This window comes from Sylvia atricapilla, chromosome 6 (assembly GCF_009819655.1).
Source record: "Sylvia atricapilla isolate bSylAtr1 chromosome 6, bSylAtr1.pri, whole genome shotgun sequence".
Classification (NCBI taxonomy): Eukaryota; Metazoa; Chordata; class Aves; order Passeriformes; family Sylviidae; genus Sylvia; species Sylvia atricapilla.
Genome location: NC_089145.1, coordinates 49,323,900 through 49,348,290, shown reverse-complemented (window position 1 = coordinate 49,348,290; position 24,391 = coordinate 49,323,900). Strand labels below are relative to the sequence as shown.

The following is a 24,391-nucleotide window of genomic DNA, read 5'->3' as shown; positions in this document are numbered from 1 at the left end:
TAGTCAAGTTTCTGACTCTTTTTCTTAATGCTTCCATGACTGAGCTCTGACATCTGAAGGAATCTGCGTTTAAGTAAGCTGCTCACAAAGGAAGCCCTGGAAATATGCTTTCTGCTCGTCATCACCTTAAACCACAAGTGCAAATCTGCAGTATGGTGCATTTTTCCTATGTAGCAACATGATGCATGGTTTTGCTTGCCTTGCACTGGATTTTCTCAACAGCTTCTCTCCCAGATGGACATAATATAAATCAGGATATGTATCTCAAAATTCATTTTTAGAATTCAACTTCCTATTCATGGTACCCAAGAAAAGGCTTGGTATCATCCTTTTGGAATACAGAGAAACAACTAAAAGATGCAGCAGAGTTTATAGATTAGTTGTTTCTCTTTAAACACATGTAATTTACAAGCATGCAATCTGACTATAAAGATTTGAAAACCTCAGAAATTCTGAGAAAGCACCAGAAACTTTAATTTGGTGAAGCGTGGCCAGCTGAGTGCTGTACTTGGCTCACAACACATACTGGGGAAGGTGATGGGGTAAAGCCCTAAGAAGTAAGATCATAGCAGGCTCTCAGAGTTTGGTGGGACCTCAAAGGTGTCAATCCCTGTGTGTGACACCAAGGCAGAGCTGAGGCTCTCAGAGTTTGGTGGGACCCCAGAGGTGTCAATCCCTGTGTGTGACACCAAGGCAGAGCTGAGGCTCTCAGAGTTTGGTGGGACCTCAAAGGTGTCAATCCCTGTGTGTGACACCAAGGCAGAGCTGAGGCTCTCATCCTCGGCATCACCAGGCTGGACAGACCAACCTCAGATACCTCAGACAGAATAAAACAAAAAAGCAAAGGAAAACACATTCCAGACCTCAAGAGCCAAATCCTGCATCCACAGGGAAAACCAGTCCGTGTCTGACCCCTTGCTTTCCCCTCACCCACACACACAAGAGCAGCCAGCTGAAATCCTCAGTATTTGGCAGTCGAGGTTATCCTGATGCAGACCCAGAGCACTCAAGTGTGGCTGGAGCTCAGAAGGAATGTGGGAAGCTGCAGGAACAGAGCTCAAACCCAATGCTTGTGCACTCGCAGGCACAGATGTGACCCTTTCTAGGGAGAGAAGATTGTATCTGAAAGGAGTGGAACTGCAGTGGGAGCTGAGGTGATGCTAAGTGCACTGTGTCCCCTCTGAACAAACCCCTCCACTTCCTAAGGCCTGATGCTAGGAAACCACATTGTATTTCAGGATTGATTTTTCTCTTACTCCAACCTTCAAAACTAGGATATTGTTACATCTTGGTCAGTGATGTCAGGATTTTCTGCAGTAAATCAGACATTATTTTAATGTCAAATTACTGAGATACCTTCCCATGGTGTACCCTGTGGCTACTTCATTTTCACCTTCTTCTTTAATAACACCTTTTCTTTCTTCTCCTTTTCACACTGAACTTTATAAATAGTTTAAATAAATGTCTATCTTTGTTTAATGAGCTTGTGCTGAGCGAGCTTTGAAAATACATTGGTTATATGGAGTAGTTAAAAATTACCATAGGGGAGATACTGACACGAGTGCATTCCCTCTAATTAGTACTAATAATATCGCCTACCAATCCAGTACAGTCTTTGGAAGTGTCATTCTCAAGCTTTGAGATTGATCCTTTTCCAAAAGTGGTGGTGGGTTTTGCCCCACCCTTTACATTACTGGTACCTAGGACTCCTAAATCCTTTGCTGTTTCTCTTGCAACAAAATTGTCCTGGTACCATAACAGGACCAGTCCAGCTGCACCATGCAGAACAGTGTTAGGGCTAAAATGCCTGCTCCCCTCCTTCTGGAATACACACAGACAAGCTTAGAATCACATTTTCCACACTCCTCATCACTGAAAAACAAACAGAAACTTTCAGATAATTCAAATACTTCACATCTATGGGAGCCTGTAAAGACAAAGGCCAATTTTCTACATAAATAGCATCCAGCTGGTCCTCCTCCCTGGAATAACCAGAGCTGATACATGCTCTTGTGAAAATCTGATCCGTGTAAAATGAATTTTTCTTCATTTCTGAAATATGGTTCTTAGATTTGCATTCCCCAATTAAAACAAGAACGTGACTTTGATCTCAAATAATTTGCAATGCATGTCAAAAAGAGTCTTATCTGTTACTTCCATTTTAGTGTCACTTTATAAGAGCAGCCCCTTGCCAAACAGCAGCTAAGCTGTGATGGCTGGGCAGAACAGTGTTAACTACGTGAAATGGCATCAAAAAGTGCTGTCTCATGAAGCAAAGACAATCTGTGGAGGAAAAGCTGGCAGAAATACTTCTTTTATTATAATAATTCTTACAGTCAGAAGAACATGCTTTTTGATATAAAACTCTCCTTCAACCTGAAAAAAAAAATTCAATCATCTCTTTCCCTAAATTTGTACCTGCCTTTTTCTCCTTTTATTTCCTTTCAGCCTGGCTTTTTTCCCACTTCTCCTTCTCTCCCATGGACAAATTTAATGGAAAGTTAGTCTGAGGCTTTACACCACAAGGATTAAAACAGATCATAGGAAGAAGCCCCCATATCCTGTATCTATCTTATGAATAGCAGAAATAACAAGACCAGCAATTTTATCCATTTGGCCTTGTTGCACAAGAAAAGGCAAAAGGGAATTCAGACATTCACACTGTCCTGCAGATGAAAATATGGATAGGGACAGAGATAATGAGCATCTTTGGGAGACACCAGGATATTGAAACTAAGCATCCACCCCTATGAAGCAGGCACTGCAGGCATGAAGCAGTGGGCAGCAGCTGTTTTCCATGAGAGGTCAGCTGAAATGCATCAGATCTTTATAGACTTCATACTAGGGCTTAGAAAACACAGGACTGAGAATGACCTGCTCTAATGGATGTCCACAGGTGGATTAAAAAATTATCATAAATTCCGTTATTTAAATAACCCAACTGTAGTTGTGTTTGTTTTCATTTTAAAGATTGACATCAATTTCCATGTGTCTTGATAACTACATTCAGTATGTCTGGATCCTCACTAAACAAGAGTAGATACTTCTTGTTAGTAAATATTACCACAAAATAGGCTAAAAAAAATGGATGGGGGGCTAAAAATGTTTTGGAGATGAGAAAGAGGGTTTAAAAAAGAAAGAAAGGGATAAACATGTTTTGGACATGAGAGAGACAAGGTAAAAATGCAAAAACAGGTTATCATGCCTAGAAGGCAAAGGGAACAGAGAGGAAATTCCTTGGGCTTGGAAATTAATTACACTGCAGAACTCAGGTGGCTGAACCCAGCCCTTGGCAGCAGTGAGACTGTGGTGCTCTGCAGGGTTTGCAGTTCAACAGGAGAAAAGAAGGGAATGCTCTTCCACAGACAGCTCCCTGTTTTAGGCAATAAATACACACATCAGAAACAATTTACACTGATTCAACAGTGACTGGAAATTACCTCCTAACATAGACAGTGGAGTTCCTCCAATCCAGTGAATATCGTGGGGGAAAAAAAATCTCCTTTCATATTTATTTTTGGGATAAGATTATATGCCCAAGCATCAGAATTTTTTCCCCTTAAAATCTGGCCAAACCTGATTCCACCACCTCTAACAAAGAGCCTCTATCTATTTTCCTCTTCAGTAGAAATATTTCAACATCACCACTATGAGAATAGTATGTGCTTATCTTCATTTCCAGCAGCAGCATTCTCACATTACTTTCTTAGAAGCATTTCTCTCCTTCTCTTCAAATTTCTGTGCTAAAGCACTGAAATATGTGGCAACTGCAGTGTCAGTTGTCACAGGGAAAAATATGTCAGCAAAAACATTTGATTCAATCTGCTGTTTAAGGAAGCAACATTTCCTCAGGGTGTATGCCTTGTGTGGATAAATAACAACTGTCCAAAATCCAAGGATCGAAAATCAATTTCCAATATCAAAGAGCAGATTTGAGGCAATCACCTACAGCAACAGAAATTGCAAAACTAGTTCCTTTTCCTCCTTTTTTTTTTTTTATTTAGTGCAAGTTTGCTTTGAAAAAAAAAATTATAAAATTTAGTTTCTCAGTCACAAAATGAAGGGTGAAGGATTATGCAAAGGGTATTATAGATCTTATTGGGACCATAATTTGGCCCCCCAGGCTGGTGCATTTTCTCTGATGGGATGCATCATATGGAATATTCACATTTGCATATTGAACAACTAGACTTGCCAATTCATGCAGATAAAAAACACCCTTCTGTCTCAACAATGTGTTTTTATCAAGTTTTGCATTCAGCTCTGAGGCTCCCAGCATAAGAAAGACATCAGCCTCTTGGAGAGAGCCCAGAGGAGTCCATGAAGATCATCTGAGAGTTGGAGCACCTCTCCTGCAAAGACGGGTTGAGAGAATTGGGGCTGTTCAGCCTGGAGGAGAGAAGGCTCTGGGGACACCTTCCAGTACCTAAAGGGGCTACAAGCAACACGGAAAGGATCTTTTAACAAGGGCATGGAGTGATAGGACAAGGGGGAGGGGCTTCAGACTGAAAGAGGGGATGTTTGGATTAGGTGTCAGGAGGAAATTCTTTACTGTGAGGGGAGTGAGGCTCTGGCACAGAGGAGCTGTGGATGCCCCATCCCTGGAAGTGTTCAAGGAAAGGTTGGATGCTGTTTTAGGTAACCTGACCTAGTGGGAGGTGTCCCTGCCCATGGCTGCGAGGTTGGAACTAGATGGTTTGTAAGGTCCCTTCCAGCCCAACCATTCCATGGTTCTGTGAATTTGTGTGTATCCATGTAAGGACAAAAGGGAGGAATGTAAGCAGCTGGTTCCATGGTGGACACTCTATTGCAGAGAAAGCATTGAGCAAGCAGAGACTTGGCCAGCTTGCAGCTTCCAGGTTCACATATTCGTGGTTATTTATTAAGCACCTACAGGATATTTTGAACAATATACAATTGGAGAGCTCAGCTATGCAGGTCAGAAGATCCTGCAACTAATTATGGTCTGCCAAGATACAATCCTTGAATTTTTCTCCTTTTTAAACTTGCTTCCTCCCTTTCATTTTAACACCTTTTGAACTCAGAAAAAAATATTCCTCTAATCTTTTCCCCTCTTGTCAGAAAAGGTTAACTACACCATTTGGTGTGTTTTTCACTAGCTGCTCCATCTAACCTGGAAGGTCAGAGTCACCAACTTGGAACACCAATTTGATCCACTTCTCCGTAGTGCTGCAATCCCATTACACCTCTACACAAAAGTTACACTCGTCTAGCAACTTGAAATAGTCTTTTGGCAACTCTCCTGATGCTTCTTACTCATCAATATGATCATAATTCTTGCAGCAAAGAACAGGAATCCTTTTCTATTGTCATAGAGTCATAGAGTCATAGAATGGTTTCAGTTGGAATGGACCTTAAAGATCATCTAGTTCCAACCTCCCTGCAATAGACACCTTCCATAGTGTTGGGATTGCCCTGACCCAGGTGCAGGACCTTGCATTTGGCCTTGCTGACCTTCATGAGGATCACATGGATCCACCTCTCAGCCTGTCAAGGTCCTTTCCCTCCAGTGTGCTGACTGCACCACAGCTTGGTGCCGTTGGCAAACCTGCTGAGGGTGTGCTCAGTCCCACTGTCCATGTTGCCAACAAATAAGTGAACAGTGCCACTTCCAACAGTGACCCCTGAGAGTGCCACACATCACTCAGCACTGGTGTCCACTCTCACATCAAGCTGTTGACCACAGCTCCTCGAGTGTGACCCTCCAGCCAATTTCTCATCCCTCGAGTTGTCCATCTGTCAAATCCACATCTCTCCAGTTCAGAGTCAAGGGTGTTGTGCAGGACAGGGTCAAGCATTTGGCACAAATCCAGGCAGACAAGGACAGTCACTCTTCCCTTATCCACCAACACTGTAACCTCACTGCAGAAGGCTCCCATATTTGTCAGGGATGCTTCACCTTTAATGAAGCCATGCTGGCTATCAAATCACCTACAGCTTCCTAAAGCTGCTTGGATATTCAAACAGTGCCACTTCTGAAAATTAGGATTATTTAAAAAGCCTCATTCTTAGGAAATTTCAGCAGGAAAAGCTGCTGGAGACAGGCCTAGATCCCTTCATAGCACCAGACTTCTGTCCCTTTGATAAACCACTTTGCTGTTTGTTGGGGAAGGGGGAAGGAAAAGTCAGGTGTCTTACTGTAATATCCATCTTTACAAAATAATCAAGCTTGTCCTTTATACAGTTCTTTAAAGAACATGCCAGGTACCCTGGAGATACCTAAACTGTCAACAGTGAAATTACAGAGTAATAGAATATCTCGTGTTAGAAGGGAACCATAAGTATCACCAAATCCAATTTCCTGCTCCTTGCTAACAAAAAGTAAACCGTATGACTTAAAAGTATTGTCCAGGCACTCCTTGAACTCTGGTTTGAGCAGGTTTGGTGCTGTGACCTTTTCCCTGGGGAACTGTTTCAGTGACCCACCAGTGAAGAATGTTTTCCTAAAGTCCAATATGAACTTCCCCTGATGCAGCTTCATTCCATCTCCTTATGTCCTGCTGGTCACCAGAGAGAGGAGAATGCTGCACTCAGAGTCAGACCAGGCATTTGATGGGAACCTGCCACCAGAATTTGTTTTGGAGAATCATGTTAAAAACAAAATTCTTTACTAATTTGGCATATTCAGGGTTGTTTTTTTTTTTTTTTTGCTTGGCAGTAGAAAAAACAACTTAAACATCAGAATTCCAGTGTGCTGATCCAATTGCGCAGCTAAACTCAGCTACGAAATGCTTACAGGTACAATAAACTCAATGCCTTCATCTGCCCAAAGACACAGGGGATCACCTGCTCCAGGAGGACATCTTTCAATGCTGCTGCTGCTTTGGGGATCAGCAGGTGAGAGGCTCTCCATGCATCATGGCACCCAAGTGCTCTGCGTCCATTGTGAGCTTTGCTTTCTATTCATGGGTGGGCTTCAGTTCCTCTGCTCAGAGCCAGCTCGTTTTGAGAGACTCATTTTCCTTCCTGTTCTCAGCTTTGCTGGTTGGAGGAGGGAATAGGAGATGTAGTTAAAAATATTGCGATGCTGTGGTGGGCGGTGTAGCAGAAATAGACAGACACCAGCTCGCTGCGAAGAATACCAAGTAATATCCCAGAAAGATAAAGGCATAGCAACAAAAGAAAAGAAAATGCATTTGTGCTCTGCCACTAGAGAGCTAAATCTGGGCGGAAGATACCAAATGAGGAGCACTGCTCGTAGCCAAGTGAACCATCCTCCTGATGGCTTCACGTGCAAAGCCACCTTACAGCAGTGTGGTCAGCAGCAGATCATAAGAGCACGGCTTATGAACAGTCCTGCCTCCAATTATAACCCAAATGTATGTGATCTTTGGGGTTTTATGAAGACAGCGCAGGAGTCAGCAATAAAATGGGCCTAACCCATAGCACACCAAAACCAGAAGCCTATATGGACTGAGAAGGGGCTTAGCTCCATTAACCCCTACTTTAAAAGCAAAGGTTTTCAGGGGATATTAGGTTCTTTCCAACAGGAAGATAAACCAAGCTTGGCTGATACAAGAAGCTGTGAGATTGTTCTATGGATTTACTCCCTGTTTTTTCAGCGGCTTAATTCTCTCTTCATCCAGTCAGTAACCCCACAGGAAAGATTCCACCCCAAAGGGCTTTACAGATAAGTTTTTCACAAACAGTACACCAGAGTCACTTACAGTCTTCGAGGCAGTTCTTCAGAGAGGTCCAGCAGCTGCTTAACACTTCACAAAAATAACCTGGCACCATTTCCCCAGGGAAGTGAAGATGGCTGCATCAAAATTAAATCAGTGGGGGAACTTGGGTGACCTGATTGCAGGATGCCCCTTGGCATAGGTTCAGGGTGCCATAGCCCACACCACGCATCTGGGGAGTCCTGCAGGTCTTAAAGGCCCAGTGTGGAGACAGAAAAAAGAGGAGAGTAACATACAGAGATGTCCTGGTTGGGTCTGCATGAGCAGGCACCACTGAGCTCCCACTTCTGGGGACACTTGGGTACTCAAAGCCTCTGGGTGCACTGGAGGATGGAAACAGCCCTGCTGCTGCAACATGAGCATCCACCTCAGGTTAAGGTCAAGGTGGGAGATGAGTGCAAGTCTGTGTTTTGTGCACATGGAAGACAGGAACCTTTAAAAGAGAGTGGGGCAGCCCTGGAGCCATGGCCCTCAGGCCAGGGAAGAGTGCCCTCTGCTGCTACAGCCACCTTGCTTCCCAGAGCCCACAGCAGCGAGGCTTCTACCCCACTGCTCAACTAGATCTCTTTTCCATCTTTATCTTGCAAGATATGTTTTGATGCCATCAAAATCTAAAACAGCCACAGGCATGACAATAATCATACCATTAAAAAAAACAAAAAAAACAAAAAAACCCATCAACATGCAGATGCAACCTCAACAAAACACCACGGAAATTCCTAATAAAACAAATGCCATTTAAATGCTACTTACACAAATGCCAGCCCAACCAGTGCAGAAATTTTAAAAGAAAATGTCTAGAAGTCTGCACATCAAATGTTAATACTATTTTCAAATCAAGTCTAAGAGAGGATGACATGTAATTTAATAAGCCTAATGGGTGTGTAATCAGCATTTGACCACTCCTGCCAGAAAAGTAGGTGTCTTTCTGGCCCAAGATGTCTAGGAAAGCCACCAAATGAAAGCTAAGGCTTTAAAAGCAGAATTTTAAAAACATCCTTTTTTTTTTTTCTCATTGTAGATTTATTGAGAATTTCACTCAATTAAAAATAGGACTCAACCAACTGGCAGAAATACAGACAACTCTGTGGGCATAGTAAGTGGCACAGTAAGTTTGGGGCCCATTTGCACCTTAATTTACTGCCAACAATCAGCAATGTCAAGATTCCAAGCATCTCCTGACAGCCCTGACAACAGCAGTTACACAGCATTATCTGGTCTTCCAGTAAAATCTTTCCCCTCAGACAACATTCATGCTGCATTTCACAACAGGAGGAATATACACACTCAGCCTGGATCTCCCCAGCCCTTGCAGCTGGAATCAGAATATCTTGGGGAGTGGGGGTGTCCTGTACCTGCTTTTGCCACCACTCACACACAGAACTGAGCAGCAAGTCACAAAAGAATGGAAACTGCCAATATATTTGCCTAACAAAGGGCAGAAATAATGTTTAAAAAAATCTTGTCTGAAAGTAGGAAGTTTAAAATTAAAGTACTTGATAAAGAATGCTCATTTTGTATAGAAAGAGAATTCATCATCTCCTTTAGTTACATACTTGGTCAAACAATCCTTTTTTTTTTTTTTTTAATCAAAAAGAAAGGTATTTTTAGGATACATTACAGTAACAATATACAGACAAATGTAACATAAGGTGATGCCTAGTGCTGTTTCAACATTGTCACCATTTTATCTGGACAATTTTATAATGCAAGTTATAAGAACTGAACACATTAAGCAAAATTTTTTTTTACAAAAAGTGAGACACTCCCTACCCCACAACTACTTTAATTTTTTCAAGTCCCAGACTGCAAAGGAAAATAATTGCCTTTAGTGAGGGTAGAAATTCTGTTTCATGTCTTCAAATATCTGTTGGGGTGTTAATAGACCTCGATACTTGCATAAGGATGGAGTTATAGTGGGGATGGGGACGGAGGAGGGGAGGGGGCAGAGGCAATACTGAGCAGAACCGATATCAAATAAAAAGTGCTAATTTCATATTCTAACAATCACAGTTGCTCAAATGTTGGCAAACTACAAACCGACCCCAACCAACTTAACAATATTCTTATTTTAAATGTAATTCATAAGGAATTCTGCAGCTACCAGGTTATGAAAAAGACATGTATACTCAGCAGCAGCATAAAATATAATCCTATGTACAATCCAAGCATCAATTTTCTGTTCTCTATCACCATCAGTATTTTATCCTGAAGGAGCATCTGTCAGATTCTCCAGAACTAAAAATAGCAAAGACCCTTTTAAAGAGAACAGTTTCTGGTTTATATTTATAACTACCCTGTACTCGCTGTTTCTGCCTGCATGGCTATAAAATCCGTGCAAGATATAATCAATTACCCAGCTTTGCACTTCATCATGCAGTTAAGCCACCCTTACCTGCAAAGAACCCTTCAAGCACTTCTCCCCATGCACAGGGTAGAGATTCTAAAACGCAATAAATATCTGCACATTGAAGAACTAACTGTAGAGCTGACTGACATTACACAGCAAAAACCTTGTGAGAACAAAAACCAAGCACACTGATGTATAAAACAGAGAGCCTACCTGAATTCTTCAAATGCATACATGGCCTAGCAACTACACAAATGCTCTGAAATTTAAAATAATCTTCTTAACGTGCAGAGGACCATTTAGTTTGTCAAACTGCAGCAAAATGCATAATGACGAGACAGTATATTTGGAATATTCTGAGGAGAAAGGGTATGCAGATACTGGCCTGCAGCCTACAGCTCAGCCAGCTGCTGACAAGCAGCAGCTAACAGGAAAAGGCGATAGAGTACCATGTGATCATTCCTGCAAGTCTGATTAATGCAGTATACTCCGAGAATACAGGCTGATATCTTTATTATTCGAGCCAAATAAGTCAAATACGGTACGCGACAGGCTTCACAGCTAAATTATCATTCACATGCTACATCAAAATCAGCAAGCGCAAGCAGAGGATAATAAAAAACTAAAAATATGTTGTAACCAAAGAGATTAATTAGGCCCATTCAAGCTGATTTTCTTACCTTGTAGTGATATTTTAGTCTGTTTTTATTCATCTAAACCATCAGGGATGGAACAAAAGACTGTATCCACAAACCTCCCCTTCCATGAAAGCCAGAACATTTAAAGTAGTTTATCTGCTAGAAATCATTTCCTCTGTAGTCTATCCCCAGCCACTTTAACTCCTTCAGCCCTGAACTCATTGCCATAAACCCTATTTGCAGTGCCATGCGGGCTTTTTAGCGTTTACAGGGTTAACACCAAGAAATGGCAGCAGTGCAACTGAATGAAGTGGGATAAGAGCCAAAGGAGTCATATCTGCGAGATCACAGAAGGGAGATAGGAAGGAGGAAAGTTGAGCATTTCGTGGCATTGCAGTGTGCAGGCGAGGATGCTTCAGCTGCCTAGCAACAGCGCACGCAATCTCCATAGCAACAGCGCAGCCAGCGCAGGGGGCAGAGCATCCGCTGCGCGCCCCAGGGGCGACACGCGGGGACAGCCTCATCGGCACGGCCACACCATCCTGGCACACCGCCCCGTGCCGGCCACACCGCCCTGTCCCGGCCACATCACTCTGTCCCAGCCACACCACTCTGTCCCGGCCACACCGCCCTGTCCCGGCCACACCATCCTGTCCCGGCCACACTGCTCTGTCCCGGCCACACCATCCTGTCCCGGCCACACTGCCCTGTCCCGGCCATACCACCCTGTCCCGGCCACACCATCCTGTCCCGGCCACACCGCTCTGTCCCGGCCACACCGCCCTGTCCCGGCCACACTGCCCTGTCCCGGCCACACCGCCCCGTGCCGGCCACACCGCCCTGTCCCGGCCACACTGCCCTGTCCCGGCCACATCACTCTGTCCCAGCCACACCACTCTGTCCCGGCCACACCGCCCTGTCCCGGCCACACCGCCCTGTCCCGGCCACACTGCCCTGTCCCGGCCACACCGCCCTGTCCCGGCCACACCGCCCTGTCCCGACCACATCACCGTGTCCCGGCCACACCATCCTGTCCCGGCCACACTGCCCTGTCCCGGCCATACTACTCTGTCCCGGCCACCCCGCCGGCCGGGCCCCTCCCGGCGGACCCGGAGCCCCGAGGCACGGCGGGCTCGGGGCTGCAGCCTGCTCCGGCTCCGTGGGGAGGTCCCGCCGCTGCGGCGTGTGGAAGCACACGGACACGCTCCTGGAACAGCCCGGCAATGGACGGCACGTCTGCTCCTCTGAAATAACAGGGCCCGGCAGCGAGGCGTGCGGAGGTTATAAATACTGCTGACACCCCCCAAACACCAGGAGCCAGAGCTCACCATCCCCACAGCAAACCCCCGGAAACTCTGGAACCATAGGCTGGATGACTCCCAGCACCAGTTTGCTTACGGACTGTCTGGGTTTTAGCTATGGGACTGCGGACACTCTGCCCAGGCAGCCAGACTCAGCAGCGGGATGGGGAGGGCCAGGGGCAGGGTTAACCCCACACCGCATCAGCCTCAGCATCAGCCGCCACAGCCTGGGCCACCCAGGGCTGCCAGCACGGCCAGAGCGGGGACAGCCTCTGCCAGTCACCCCTGGCCAGAGAGCAGGTGAAGGGTGGAGACTGCTGAAAAGAGGGAGATTCGAATCCTGGGAAATTAACCCCAGCCCTGGGAGTGAGAGAGATTGAGGCAGTGGGAGAACATGCCGTCTGGGAAAGTCACAGGGAGACCGCAAATTCAGTTACCTCTGGGGCTGCTCCCCACCTTGACTTGCCTCTTTTATTCCTAGGGCTGGTTTCTGGCACAAGGAAACACATTTGGAGGATTTTGACTGGAGTCTGAAATATCCAAACCCAACTACAGCTCCTGAGGTTCACTGTGCTCTAGGGCAATGGCTGTCCCTTCGAGCTGTGGGATTTGAAGGCTGGAAAAGCATCCAAAGTGTACAGACTGCCACATCTCCTAGACACAGTCACTGGGGACAGGCCACGGTAACTGTGGCATCTGTTCTCATGACTCTGAAAATATAGGCAGAATGGACTGGAAGGGAAAAGGCACTCATGGCAAAAAAGCCCAGCATTGAAAACAAAAAAAAAAATCCACATTTACTTGAGACATGGTATTTTTAATGCAGTAGTGACCTTGAGTTTCATTTTGTTTCCTTTAAGCAAATGTGATAGTTTTAAGTGACAATAAAGGCACGCTGTAGGGACACTAAAACACATGCAGTCACACCATCTGACAGAAATTAATTCTTCCACAAGCATCCAGCAAGAGAAGGACTGCGAGGTAGGTGATTCTGGCTACAGCCTAATAAAAGATTTAAAATTGGCAGAGAGGAGAACAATGCAACCATCAAGAGAAGCTGCCTTCCATATTTAGGCTGAACCTCACTACAAGTATGCCCACTGTATACAGCTCCCAAGCAGCTGGGCACAGGAGTATATCTTGGAAGCAACTATTCTGCTACTGATTTTGTAGGAAATAGTTTTATACCTTCAGAGCTAGCCAACAGCCCTCGTGGGAGAAGGATGGAATTCTGAAGTTCTGTTTTCTTGCTCACCACAGTCTTCCAATAACTTGAGTCAAGTGGAAGAGGACTGGTTTTCACTTGAAACATGTTTCTTTTTCATGCTGTTTATCTAAAATAAAACCTTTCTACAGAATTAAGAGCAAGCACACTGCTTCCCCTAAGCATTCTTCTTGAAACAAAGTTGACTAAATCACTATCTGATCTTCCAATTTCTGCAATTTCTCCACAGCCACAATGCAAATAAATAGTCAGCTGTTCAAGTCAAGGCTTCTGTCATCAATGAGTTCACTGTGAAGGACTAGAAAAGCAAACATCCTCCACAATGTTTTCATATACAGTAGAGGTCAGCTGTTAAAAGGTTTCATCAGGATAACATTTTTTTTTTCCCTTGGCCAGCACTTTCACAACAGCTGATAGCATTACAGACAGAAACAGCAGGACTTCTAGCTTGTGAGACAACCAATAGTCTCAATTCTGGTTAATTAATTGCTAGGATTCCCATATTCAACAGTAAGATCTGAGACCATCATGTCCTACTGTAGACATGAATGAGGCTCAGCATGAAATTTTACCAAACAGAACTCGCAGGGGCTTCAGAAAGTCACATGAACACATGCAATGGCCAAATACACACATAAATACAAGGCTATAATACCTCCTTGTAACTTTCTAGCAAAGACTGTAACTTCCTGTGTCCTGAGCCAGACTGAAAGTCTTGAGAAACAGACAGAAATTTTGACAGAAACCACAATCAGTAATGAAATTTTTTACAAGAAATTATTTATTCCCTTCCTGGCAGTATAACCAGTCCAGACATTCGATGACAAATGTCCCTCACTTTACCAAAAATTGAAATCACGTCACATGAAAGAAAAATTTACTAAACATTGGGTGGGACAATTAATGTAATGGGAACTGTGGGACCCAGACCCCACCGTCTGATCAGAGGCCAAAAAGATGTGACATTGAGTGTCCCTCCCACTGAAGACAAGCAGTAGCTTTTGGGAAACTATTTGCAACTTTAATATGCTGGGCTCTAACAAACAAGTGAGACTGTAATAGAAGTGGTTATCCTTGATGAAAGCTTGTCAAAAAAGCAAAGGATGAAAAAAAAAAAAAAAAAGCCTGGAAATATGACAAACCAGAACAAGGCAGAGGATATTGGTGAAATTTCTGGCTTTATCTAGTATTTCACTGCCATCCAAGGGCCTCATGCTGATACTCTGCTAAGAGCCGGGTTTCCTCAAGTGTAACATCTTGCATTATTGTTATTTACTGTAGCAGTGTATCAGTATTTGTCCTCCTGACCTGAGATTCCACCAAAGCCTTTGCCAGATGCTTGGTGACATTATCCGATCACAAACAGACTGAGATGTTTTAATGAAGTAACTGATTATTCCCTTGCTCAAGGAACGAAGGAAGGCACTAACACAGTGGACTTCTGTCATTAAGCCTGCATTATCATTATGCTGAAGTGATATTCAGACCACTCTAAAAATACCCCTGCAACTGTGCTGAAAAATTCAGTATTCACTTCAATTCATGAGGAAGAAAACAGAAAGGAGAAGGGAAATGAGCCAACAAGAGCATATCTAATGAGTGTTCATTCACTGCTGCTCCAAAATTTCTGCACAGTGGAGAATGTGGCAGTCACAGGCAGCATCCCAGAATATGCTGAAAAATCTCCTTTCGACAGGATTGTCTTTGAGTTCAAAAGTCTTTCTTGGAATTGAGAACATAAGACTTAAAATATTTATTTGAAATTATTTAAATGAAATAGAAAAGGAGTGGCTACCTTAGTTTGTTCAGGTACTGAGGAAATAGTGAAAATAACTGCAGTGCCCTTAAGTTTATAGAGCAAGGGTGTATTCAGTATTGGAGTATTGACTCAAAGCTTCAGCTTTAGCTTTACCTTCAGCTCTTAAAGGGAAGGATGGGTAAGGCAAAAATGAACATTTTTTTCCTCCTTTTATCAATGGGATTTCTATTATGTGTTGCCTTGAAATATAATGTGAATTTTGATGCACATGAATAATCCAACATATTTCAGGCTTCTCCTTTCAGTCTCAGTTTTTCAGGTTGACCACAAAAGTTTAATTTCCTGATGTCAACCTTCAGAAAAAGAAAAAAAAAATCCTACTTCATTTATATATCTTGGAATTATCACAGCCCATGAATATTTTCACAGAAAAAAATCAATTTTTTCCTGCTCAACTTTGGCCCAAGCATGCTTCATGCTTTGCAAATCGCAGGATTTGAGATTCCTGATCACAGGATGGCTGTGATCCCACGTTCTGCTCCCACAGCTTTACTCTTATCATTCTGGTTGTATCACACACACCATTTTAATGAACAGATACCCTGTACCAGGTGCAGACAAGTGCACAGCAACTCACAGGGCTGAAGGGGATGTTTTCCAAACACAGCCTCATCTGCCTTATCCTAGTGCTTTAGGGAAGATGCACTGGAGTGAACCAGAGAGAATGGGGTTCTTACTGATTTTCCATCAGCCCTTGGGGAGAGCACCAAGTCACAACTAGCAATCCAACAGAACTGAGCCAGTCAGGGTGAAAACTAAAAGCTCCATACGGATTATTAAGTTATCGATCACTGCAACAGTGCCTGAAATATCTAGTCAAGTGTAGGACTGCATGGTGCTGACCACCACAGAAAGCTGAAAATGGAAAAGCAGCTTACATAAACAACAGACAAGGATATATGTGATAAATTCAAACTGTTAAAAGAAATAACATGGTCAAGCCACCAAACATCTAAAAACTAAGATTCAGTCTGTATAGGTTGCAAATGTTAGTTGATATGACCAGGATTTGGCTTTCTACTTATGAGAAATTATTTAAAATCATACAAAATATACTGGCAGAACAAGGGACAAGTGCTTCAAACTGAAAGGTCACTTAAGAATAGATATTAGGAAGAAATTCTTTCCTGTGAGGGTGGTGATGCACTGGAACAGGTTGCTGAGAGAAGCTGTGGACATCCATTCCTGGAGTGTTCAAGGCCAGGCTGGATGAAGTTCTGAGCAACCTGGTCTGCTGGAAGGTGTCCTTGACCATGGCAGGGGGATGGGAACTAGATGGTCTGCAAGGTTACTTCCAACCCAAACCATTCTATGAACCGTTCTATTGTTTAAAAGACAAAAATCCCTTCCTAGGAAAGGGACAAGGCTATACAAATTTGAAGTGCAAGGTAGTAATATATTATTTTTCCTAGATAAACGATTATCAACTTTTTTTTTTTTTTCGGTTTGGCACAGATAAATTTGAATCATGCTGCAGACAGAAGTCTGCTTTGTAATAATGAATTACACTGACACGAATATTCACCTGACAGCCACAGTATCTTATAGCAGCTTACATCTTTGCTGATTAGTATCTGTACAAACACAGAAAACACTATTAGAGAAAATAAAAGGAAATGCATGTTGAAAACGTCCTTAAAGCTAGCTAAATTTAGTCAATTTGACTTTTTCCAAGTTGTGAGGAATTAAGTGGGGGGGAAAAAGGGAAGTTAGAGGCTAAAACCCAACAGCATTATCACCACTATCAAACGAAATGTCATTGGAACTGGAAATAATTTGTGAAGAAACCATGGTCATCCACTAAAGGACAATTCATAATAAAACATTCGGACACTTATGTGGGTGTACACCTCATATCTCAACACACACCTGTGTGCTTCAGACATGAACACAAATACACATACCGCCACAAACACCCTGGCTTCTTGTCATCTCCAACCAAGCCAACGGCCTGGATATTTTAAGTGTTTGAACTGTACAGTGGAACGCTTGCAGTCAAAAGTTGCAGCCACCATGAACCAAGCAACTTTCCCCACACGAATGGACACATTATTGCCTGACTCATTATGAAGTATACTGGCTGGACAGAAGTTATTCTGCACAAAAAATATCAGTGTCTACTTGACATCTTCTCTGGTAAACATTAGAAGAGTATTCCTAGTAACAATTAGGTCATCTTATTGTGAGAGACTGAAACCGTTAGCGGAATAAACACTTCTAAAACCACAGAAGGGCTTTTGCCCACTGTGGAGCAAACTGCAAAGAAGCAGGTGTCCACCTGCAGCCATCCCCGAAGCCCACAACTCCTCAGATATGCCTATCAACTGGAATTTGGACTGTGAGGGAAACATGAGATAAGACAGTGGTGATACCATTGCTCAATCATCCCAGGTCTGGGGACAGGAATGTACAAACTGGAAGACAGGGTGGAATGCTGATGGCTCAGACACTGGGGGAAGCTGTCGAGGCGGGTCCTGTCCCCTCGTCCTCCCTCCAGTGACCCCAGTGTGACAACTCCCCTGCCGGGCAGTGCTGGGACACTCACGTGTGGCCTGAAGGCTTTCATCTCTGCTGGTGGGCCACAATGGGCCCCAATGGACCCCTAAATCCCCCACCCCAAGGGAGCTACCTGGGCTTTCCTACCTGAGCCTGTCAGAATATAAACTAAATAGATGGGGTGGTCTGGGCATTTTTCTCCACTGCCTCTTTAGGATTACCACCAGTACCACCTCCTCATGGAATCAGTCTGCAACCATCACTTTGACCAACAAACACCAAAAATAAAACAACCAAGCCTCAGTGTGAGGCCCATGGGTGGTGAGATCTTTCTATCTTATCCCTTCTTTCTCTTTCTTATGCATTTCCTTAAGTGATATTTTTATGCTTGTCATATTGCTTACAATTGTCATATTGCTGTAGATTACAACAACTGAAATGGCTACATATCTGTTTTCCTGCACAACCAAATTGTTCTACAGTGAACCCTACATGTGAACATTTACAGACACTGAGCATTCAGCGTGGTTTCCCTCTATTCTGCCCAAAAGGATCTATTAACAAAACCTGGGCCACCCTTGCCTTCTGGGGTGGGTTGTAACTCTTACACCTCTCCACTCTCTAGTTAGATGGTAGGATGTAAGCAAGAGAGAAATGAAGGCTGAGTTTTACAGTTCTACATCCTGGCCAAAAGTAACCTCACTGCAGTTGATAAAACTCCATGGCTAAACTACCTGTTGAGCAAGCTCTCAGCAGCACAAGATCACAGCACCCAGGTCATAGGAGCTATTGGATCATGGGGATTTTACACACACATAATGTGAAAGCTCAGACTGGATCAAGGTCTGGAATTTCATGAGGAACATAGAATTACAGAATGGTTTGTGTTGGAAGGGACCTTAAATACCTCATTCCAACCTGAGCAATGGGTAGGGACATCTTCCACTAGACCAGGTTGTTCCAAGCCCCATTCAACCTGGCCTTGAACACTTCCAGGGATGGGGCAGCCACAGCTTCTCTGGGAAGCCTGTGCCAGTGCTTCACCACCTCACAGTAAAGAATTTCTTCCTGATACCAAATTTAAACATCCCCTCTTTCAGTTTGAAGCCATTCTCCCTTGGCCTATCATCACACGCCCTTATAAGAAGTCCCTCTCCAGCTCTCCTTTAGTGCTGGAAGGCTGCTACGTGTGGGGGTTATTCAGTGTAAGGTGCTGTTGACAGAGAATCTGCCAAAACTGAACTGCACTGATATCACATTAGCATGTATTCCCCCCCTTCTTCCTACAAAAAAACTTGAAAAAAAAAAAAACCCCGCGAATTTTTCTTTCCTTTTTATTTGATGCAAAAGACATTAGAATAAATGTGTGCAGGAACTATTCACACATACTGTGGAATTCTTTGCTCAGAAACAGGTTCTGACAGCAGCATCAGACCAAAGCTGTGGCAATTCCAGAACATTTCCTCACTTCCATGAGAACTCACAAAGTTCTGATTCCTCCAAGGCTTCATTACAGCCTAGCACTCATCAGACTTTTACACACTAGCCCAAATGACCTCGCTGGCAGGAGAGAGCTCCCAGTGTGTTGTGCCACTAGAGCTGTGCTTCTACCAAAGGAAGGTGACACCATTGTCACCCTGGCCAGATTCTGGCCTATTTTGCAAGAACAAGTCTCGCCTCCAGTAAGGCTTTTGACATCTCATCATTATAGGCACATTCACCACTGTGTAAAAATACACAATAGGGGAGTAAAGAAGACAGGTCAGAACTTTCTCAGGGGGACAGGACAAGAGGCAACAGGTACCAATTTTGAAATACAGGAAATTCAATTCAGAAATGAGTAGAAACTTCTCTACCATGTGTGCTCAAACACTGGCACAGGTCACCTAGAGAAGTTGGCATCAGTGTCTCAGGAGATATTCAAAACTCATTAGGACAAGGCCCTGAGCAAGGGTTGGACTCGATGATCTCCAGATGTCCTTGCCAACCTCCACAACTCTGCTTCTGTGAGCAGGACTCTCCCATCCCTTGGGCACAGAACAGTTTGCTCCCAAAGTGTGTCTGGCTGCTACAGCAGATGTTCCACCAGCAGCATCAGGTCATTCCCACAACCTCTCCCCTTTGTGACACCTCGTGTGGAATTTACTTATTGACAACGCCCACTCCCTAAGGAAAGCACACACTGGGGAGGAAGATTGTACATCGTCTTTAACGAGAACCACTGGCACAGCCAGGCCACAATGTGGAGACTTCATGCTGCCTTCTTCCCTTAAGGCTGGAGGAAAGTTAGGGATGGCCACAAGTATATTCTACAAGCCATGAGAACCTCAGGGGGGCCTTTCTCTGAAATGCATGGCCATGCTGACCTCTGCAGAAGGCCAATGGATATGTGCCAGCTTTACTAATCTCTTTGCAGAGCATCAGTAAGACACAATATTTTTGAGCCAGACCTAGCAAGGAGAAATGCTTTATGATATCCTATTGCAAATCAAAACCAAAGCAGGAAGCTTATGTTGCAAAGTATTGTTTTGAATATCATGTTTCTATCCCCCACTTGTTCTTCACATAAAGAAAGACTGAAGATCGAAAAACTGTGATTTTTTTGGTTTGTTTTTGTTTAAGAAGCTAAGAAATATCACAGCTCCTGGTTTTTTTTCTGCTTCTGCTGGACTCATTGGATAGGGTCCATTGGCTTTTCCAATGAAACAGTATTAGGTCTGACACTTTAATTAAAGGATGTGTCAAAATAAATACAAAAATACCTTTTTAACATAAGCTGCATGTTACTCTTTAGAGTCAAATGCATGAAAATTACAAAAAGTGCATCACAGCAAAAGCCTTTTTACAATCCATCAACTTAGGCAGCATTTAGGACCCCACATCACCTGAACATCATCAGTTCCCCAGTTTCCAGTGGTAGTAGGGATGAGATTCAATTTCCTAACAAAAGGACAAGCATGAAAATCCATAAAAGCAAAATACCAACAGAGATCCCATGTTAGGGGGAGTTTGTTTTGTGTTCTGTAACCAGAATTTTCCATGCATCTCCTACTCTTCCTGTATCTTCTCTAATAAGAACAGGATTTCTCAGGTGGTGGCTGGAATAGTGAGTAAAACCCCACTCTTTGCTTCAGGACTGTGTAGCAAAGTTACTGATGAAGTCTGAATTATTTTGGCTCTGCCAGTCCCCAGACCTCTGCTCCATGCACAATCTGAACGAGTCTTCAACAGATCAAACCATTACTGTCACCTGTCCCAGCAGCCCTAAGCCCTGGCCATCCACCACTTCTGTTCAAGACCCAGCCAGAAGAAACCAGGACAGCTTGGGAGGAGGAGCAGAGCAGGAGCTCACACACACACACACTACTTGCCCAGCTATAATTGTATGCCTTATAATTTCTCAACTGAATGATCCCCTTTTCTCACTCTGTCTTTAAAAAAACTGCCTACTTAGCCTCTACAACCATGATTAACTACCTGTGGTAGAGCTAGGATCATTTTCACAGCTAAGTAAGGATCAGTAGTACAAACTGCCTTACACTACCATGAATCAAGCTTAGTACAACACCAATTGCCTCCTTACCTGTGCTGAGGGGGCCCTTTTTATCACTCAGGCTAGACTAAGAGGCAAGAACACATCCAATCTGTCCCACAATCAGGTCACAGCCTTGGGATACACTTTTGTCCATCCCAAAACTGCACAAAGGAGGTACCCAGGACCAGGAAAGGACAGAAGGGGAAATCAGAAGTGAGTGTTACAATCACAGCCATCTGGCTCTAGTTGCACTGACTCATATTTGTAGACCAAAGCCCACAGCAAACTGCAGCAAGCAAAAGCTTTTCCCTCCCAGCAGAGCTCAGAGCTGAAACACTCCGTATTCCCACTGCCATCCTGCTTAAGCATTGCTTGGGGTTCAAATCCAGGGATCCAAGCATGTGTACAATATCTGACATCCAGCTGGGCTCTGGTCATGGCCATCAGCCACACATCCAGCACTTGGACACTCCAGGTCATTTGAAATGGAACTGGGCACCAATTCAGTTCAGACAACTGACTCATATCTTTCAGTATTAAGCATTTGTTCATGAGTCAAATCCTACTTCCTTCATCTTTGGAGGGAAGGAGAGGTGAGCATGACCTGTCCTTTACCATGATATACATTTGTCTTTTCTAGTATGAATGGCTTCCTGAAGCAAATGGTTCAGGTCATCCCCGATAAACATCACAGTCAAATCCCAACTTTGCTAATTTCTAATGAATGAACCTACAGAGTAACCAGTGCACCCCAACGACCTTGAAAAGGAAGACAGAAATAGAAAGGCTCTGGAAATTAATTCACAAGACTCATAAAATGAGAAATCATCACAAACTGTCAAATATTACCCAAAAAATTATTCCCCTTGCTCCCGAAATTCCTTCTAAGTTTCCAGCCACAGACAAGAATCCCTACTCCTCAACATTTTTAACTCACATTTCTCTCTCCAAGCGCTGCACATCAGCCTGACACTGCTCCTTAGAGCCTCACATTCCTAGATGCATTCCCTACATTGGCTGCAAACAGCTCAAGCTCTCTCAAGTTTCACAAATCTTCCTTTTCCATCCACTGCTATGGGCACTGCCCCTTTTGCTACCTCAGGTTGGTATTAGATGCACAATATTAAGTGAGATTAGTACTATGCTGGATCCTTGGGTTGCCTCTGCTCCAGGCACTCTACCCTCTCCCCCTGCCCCTTCTCCAGCACCAGCCAAATATTTCCTCTACCACTGCAGTGCAGGGCTGGGAACAGAGCCCAGCAGCTGCCTCCCCACCTCCTCAGGAACAGAAAGGCACTGGGCAGAGCAGGAAAGAGCTGAAATGTGTTTTGGGTCACTACAAACACAGGAATGGCAAGAACAGGTCAAGGGAAACCCAGCAAGGATGCTGGAGGAGAGGATTCAATATCCTGGGGAGAAGGGTATTTTGTAGGGAGCAAAATCGGAAGGATAGGTGCCTGTCCCACAGCCAGACTGTGTTGATATCACCCTCTTCCCCCAACTTCTCAATTTCCCCAAAACCTATAACTATTTAAGGGAATTGCTGACGCTTGAGGGTGTCCTTTCTGGTATCCATGTTGTGATAGATCCATATGCCAATGCCCATCATTGTGCCCCAGGTCTCCAACGTCAGTGGGGCCTGAAGGCTCCTCTTCCTTCAGAATTCACTAAACAGTGCAGCTGAAGTCTCTGAAGAAATTTTGTATTCCATCTCTACATCATATAGACAGAGGATTCAGAAACAGCCACAGTCATTTTTAGGTTATAATGGCACCTTTCTTCTCTAATTCCCCTTTCTCTTTCACCTACCTCCTCTGAAACCCTTTAAAAATGCTGCTGAGATAATCTCTCTCTTCTCTCTTCCTCCCCAAACTACCAAGTCTAAAATACTTCTGCCTCTGACACTCTCCCTTCAGTTTATTATTTATCTTTATCATGCAGGCTCTTTTATCCCACCACAGTTCCCAAGGTGTTAGGGACATAAAGGAAATGTTCCCAAGCAGTGTAAGGATCAAAAGTGTGATGTCAGACCAGATTATTCCTAACAATCCCACACTTACATAAACAGAAGGCAGCACTCAACAAGCAAGTAGTGAGAAATAAAAAGGGTATAGAGAAGTAATCATGATAAAAACATGTGAGTTTGCTCAGGAATGCTGAAATACCAGGAATTTTTCATTTTATCTTTGAAAAGCTGCTTCTTCTCTACATACTTTGGACAAAGAGGGGTCAAAAGGGGTCTTTGGCCTCTTTTGACCAACATATTGGCTTTTCCTCAAGCAAATATTCCTGGAAAGGGGTAAAAAGACACACAACACTTGCAAGCTATCACTGCACAAACCCAGGAGTTACCTCACTGAAGAACCATATAAAAGAAAACTGTCATGGAGCCAAAATATTCTCTTGTGACAGCCAAGCTTCTTGCAAGTTCCCAAATAAGGGCACGACTTTAAAGAGTATGTCTTTTCAAAGCCTCATTGATTTTCACTGCCTCTTGAAGAAGCACATTGTTTACATGTCTGGGTGTGCTGATATTCAAACAGGATGAGATGGGCACAGCTCAGTGGTTTCAAAGCCTGGTTTCCAGAAAGAATGAACCAAATAATCACAGGAAGATTCTAAAAGCTGACAGCATTGCTTTGGTCACTATTTGGGCATGATTCCTGGTGCAAACTCTAACTAGGTGTGAAGATGCCAGCAGGAACAGCCAGTATTTTCTAGTACTCTGGGGATAGACCTGAAGTGAATTTTGAAGCACAGTGTTATATTCCACCTCACTTTCCAAAGTTCAGAGGCTTTTGCATCAAAGTTAGGGTTCTTGTTAAAGTTCAGGACACGTATTGGAAAATTTCTCTACTCTTCAAATACCTTCAAATACCAGCTTACTCCTATTCAGAGAAAGAAATAAAGAAAAAAACCCCAAGATATGGAATTATATAATATTTGCTGTATCTAGTTCATATTTACTATCCACTCCTCTCCTCAAGTCTCTCCAGTATTTTCAACTTGGCAAATTGTTGAAAAAGGTCAGGTGCTTCAGTTCAAATTTTACACCTGAATCACAGCACTGTTTGGCACAATTCTTTGAAAACGAAGTCCATCCTTACAAAACACCCTACACAAAGACTTGCAGGTCTCAGCAACTCCAGCTATCCCATCTTCACAATTATGGTGAATCCATCCCCTTAATAATCATACAGCAACAAATACACTCACTAAACTTCAAGGCCACCAACAGAAAAGGGAGAAAAGCAGCCAGAAAATGGGTCAGTAGACCTGGAGTGTATTGAGGACATGAGCTACTCAGGTGATGCTGCTCAGAAC

The 24,391-nt window shown here is 43.7% G+C and overlaps 1 protein-coding gene across 6 annotated transcripts in view; it reads right to left on the bottom strand.

Moving 5' to 3' along the window:
• The window catches only part of EVL (Enah/Vasp-like), a 144,259-nt gene that overhangs the window by 107,491 nt on the left and 12,377 nt on the right, over positions 1 to 24,391 (bottom strand). Inside the window, exon 1 of one of the 6 annotated variants that reach the window (XM_066321880.1) lies at positions 10,734 to 10,755. The exons of 1 other annotated variant lie outside the window; for it this stretch is intronic. Coding sequence is in view for 4 of the 5 variants with exons in the window: in XM_066321883.1 (XP_066177980.1) it covers positions 10,267 to 10,289 (23 nt within the window). In the remaining variant the exon portion in view is untranslated. Of the gene's footprint in view, positions 1 to 10,266; positions 10,365 to 10,733; positions 10,756 to 24,391 lie in introns of those variants that run through there. 4 more of the 6 variants (XM_066321883.1, XM_066321882.1, XM_066321881.1 and 1 more) reach the window with 4 other exon arrangements.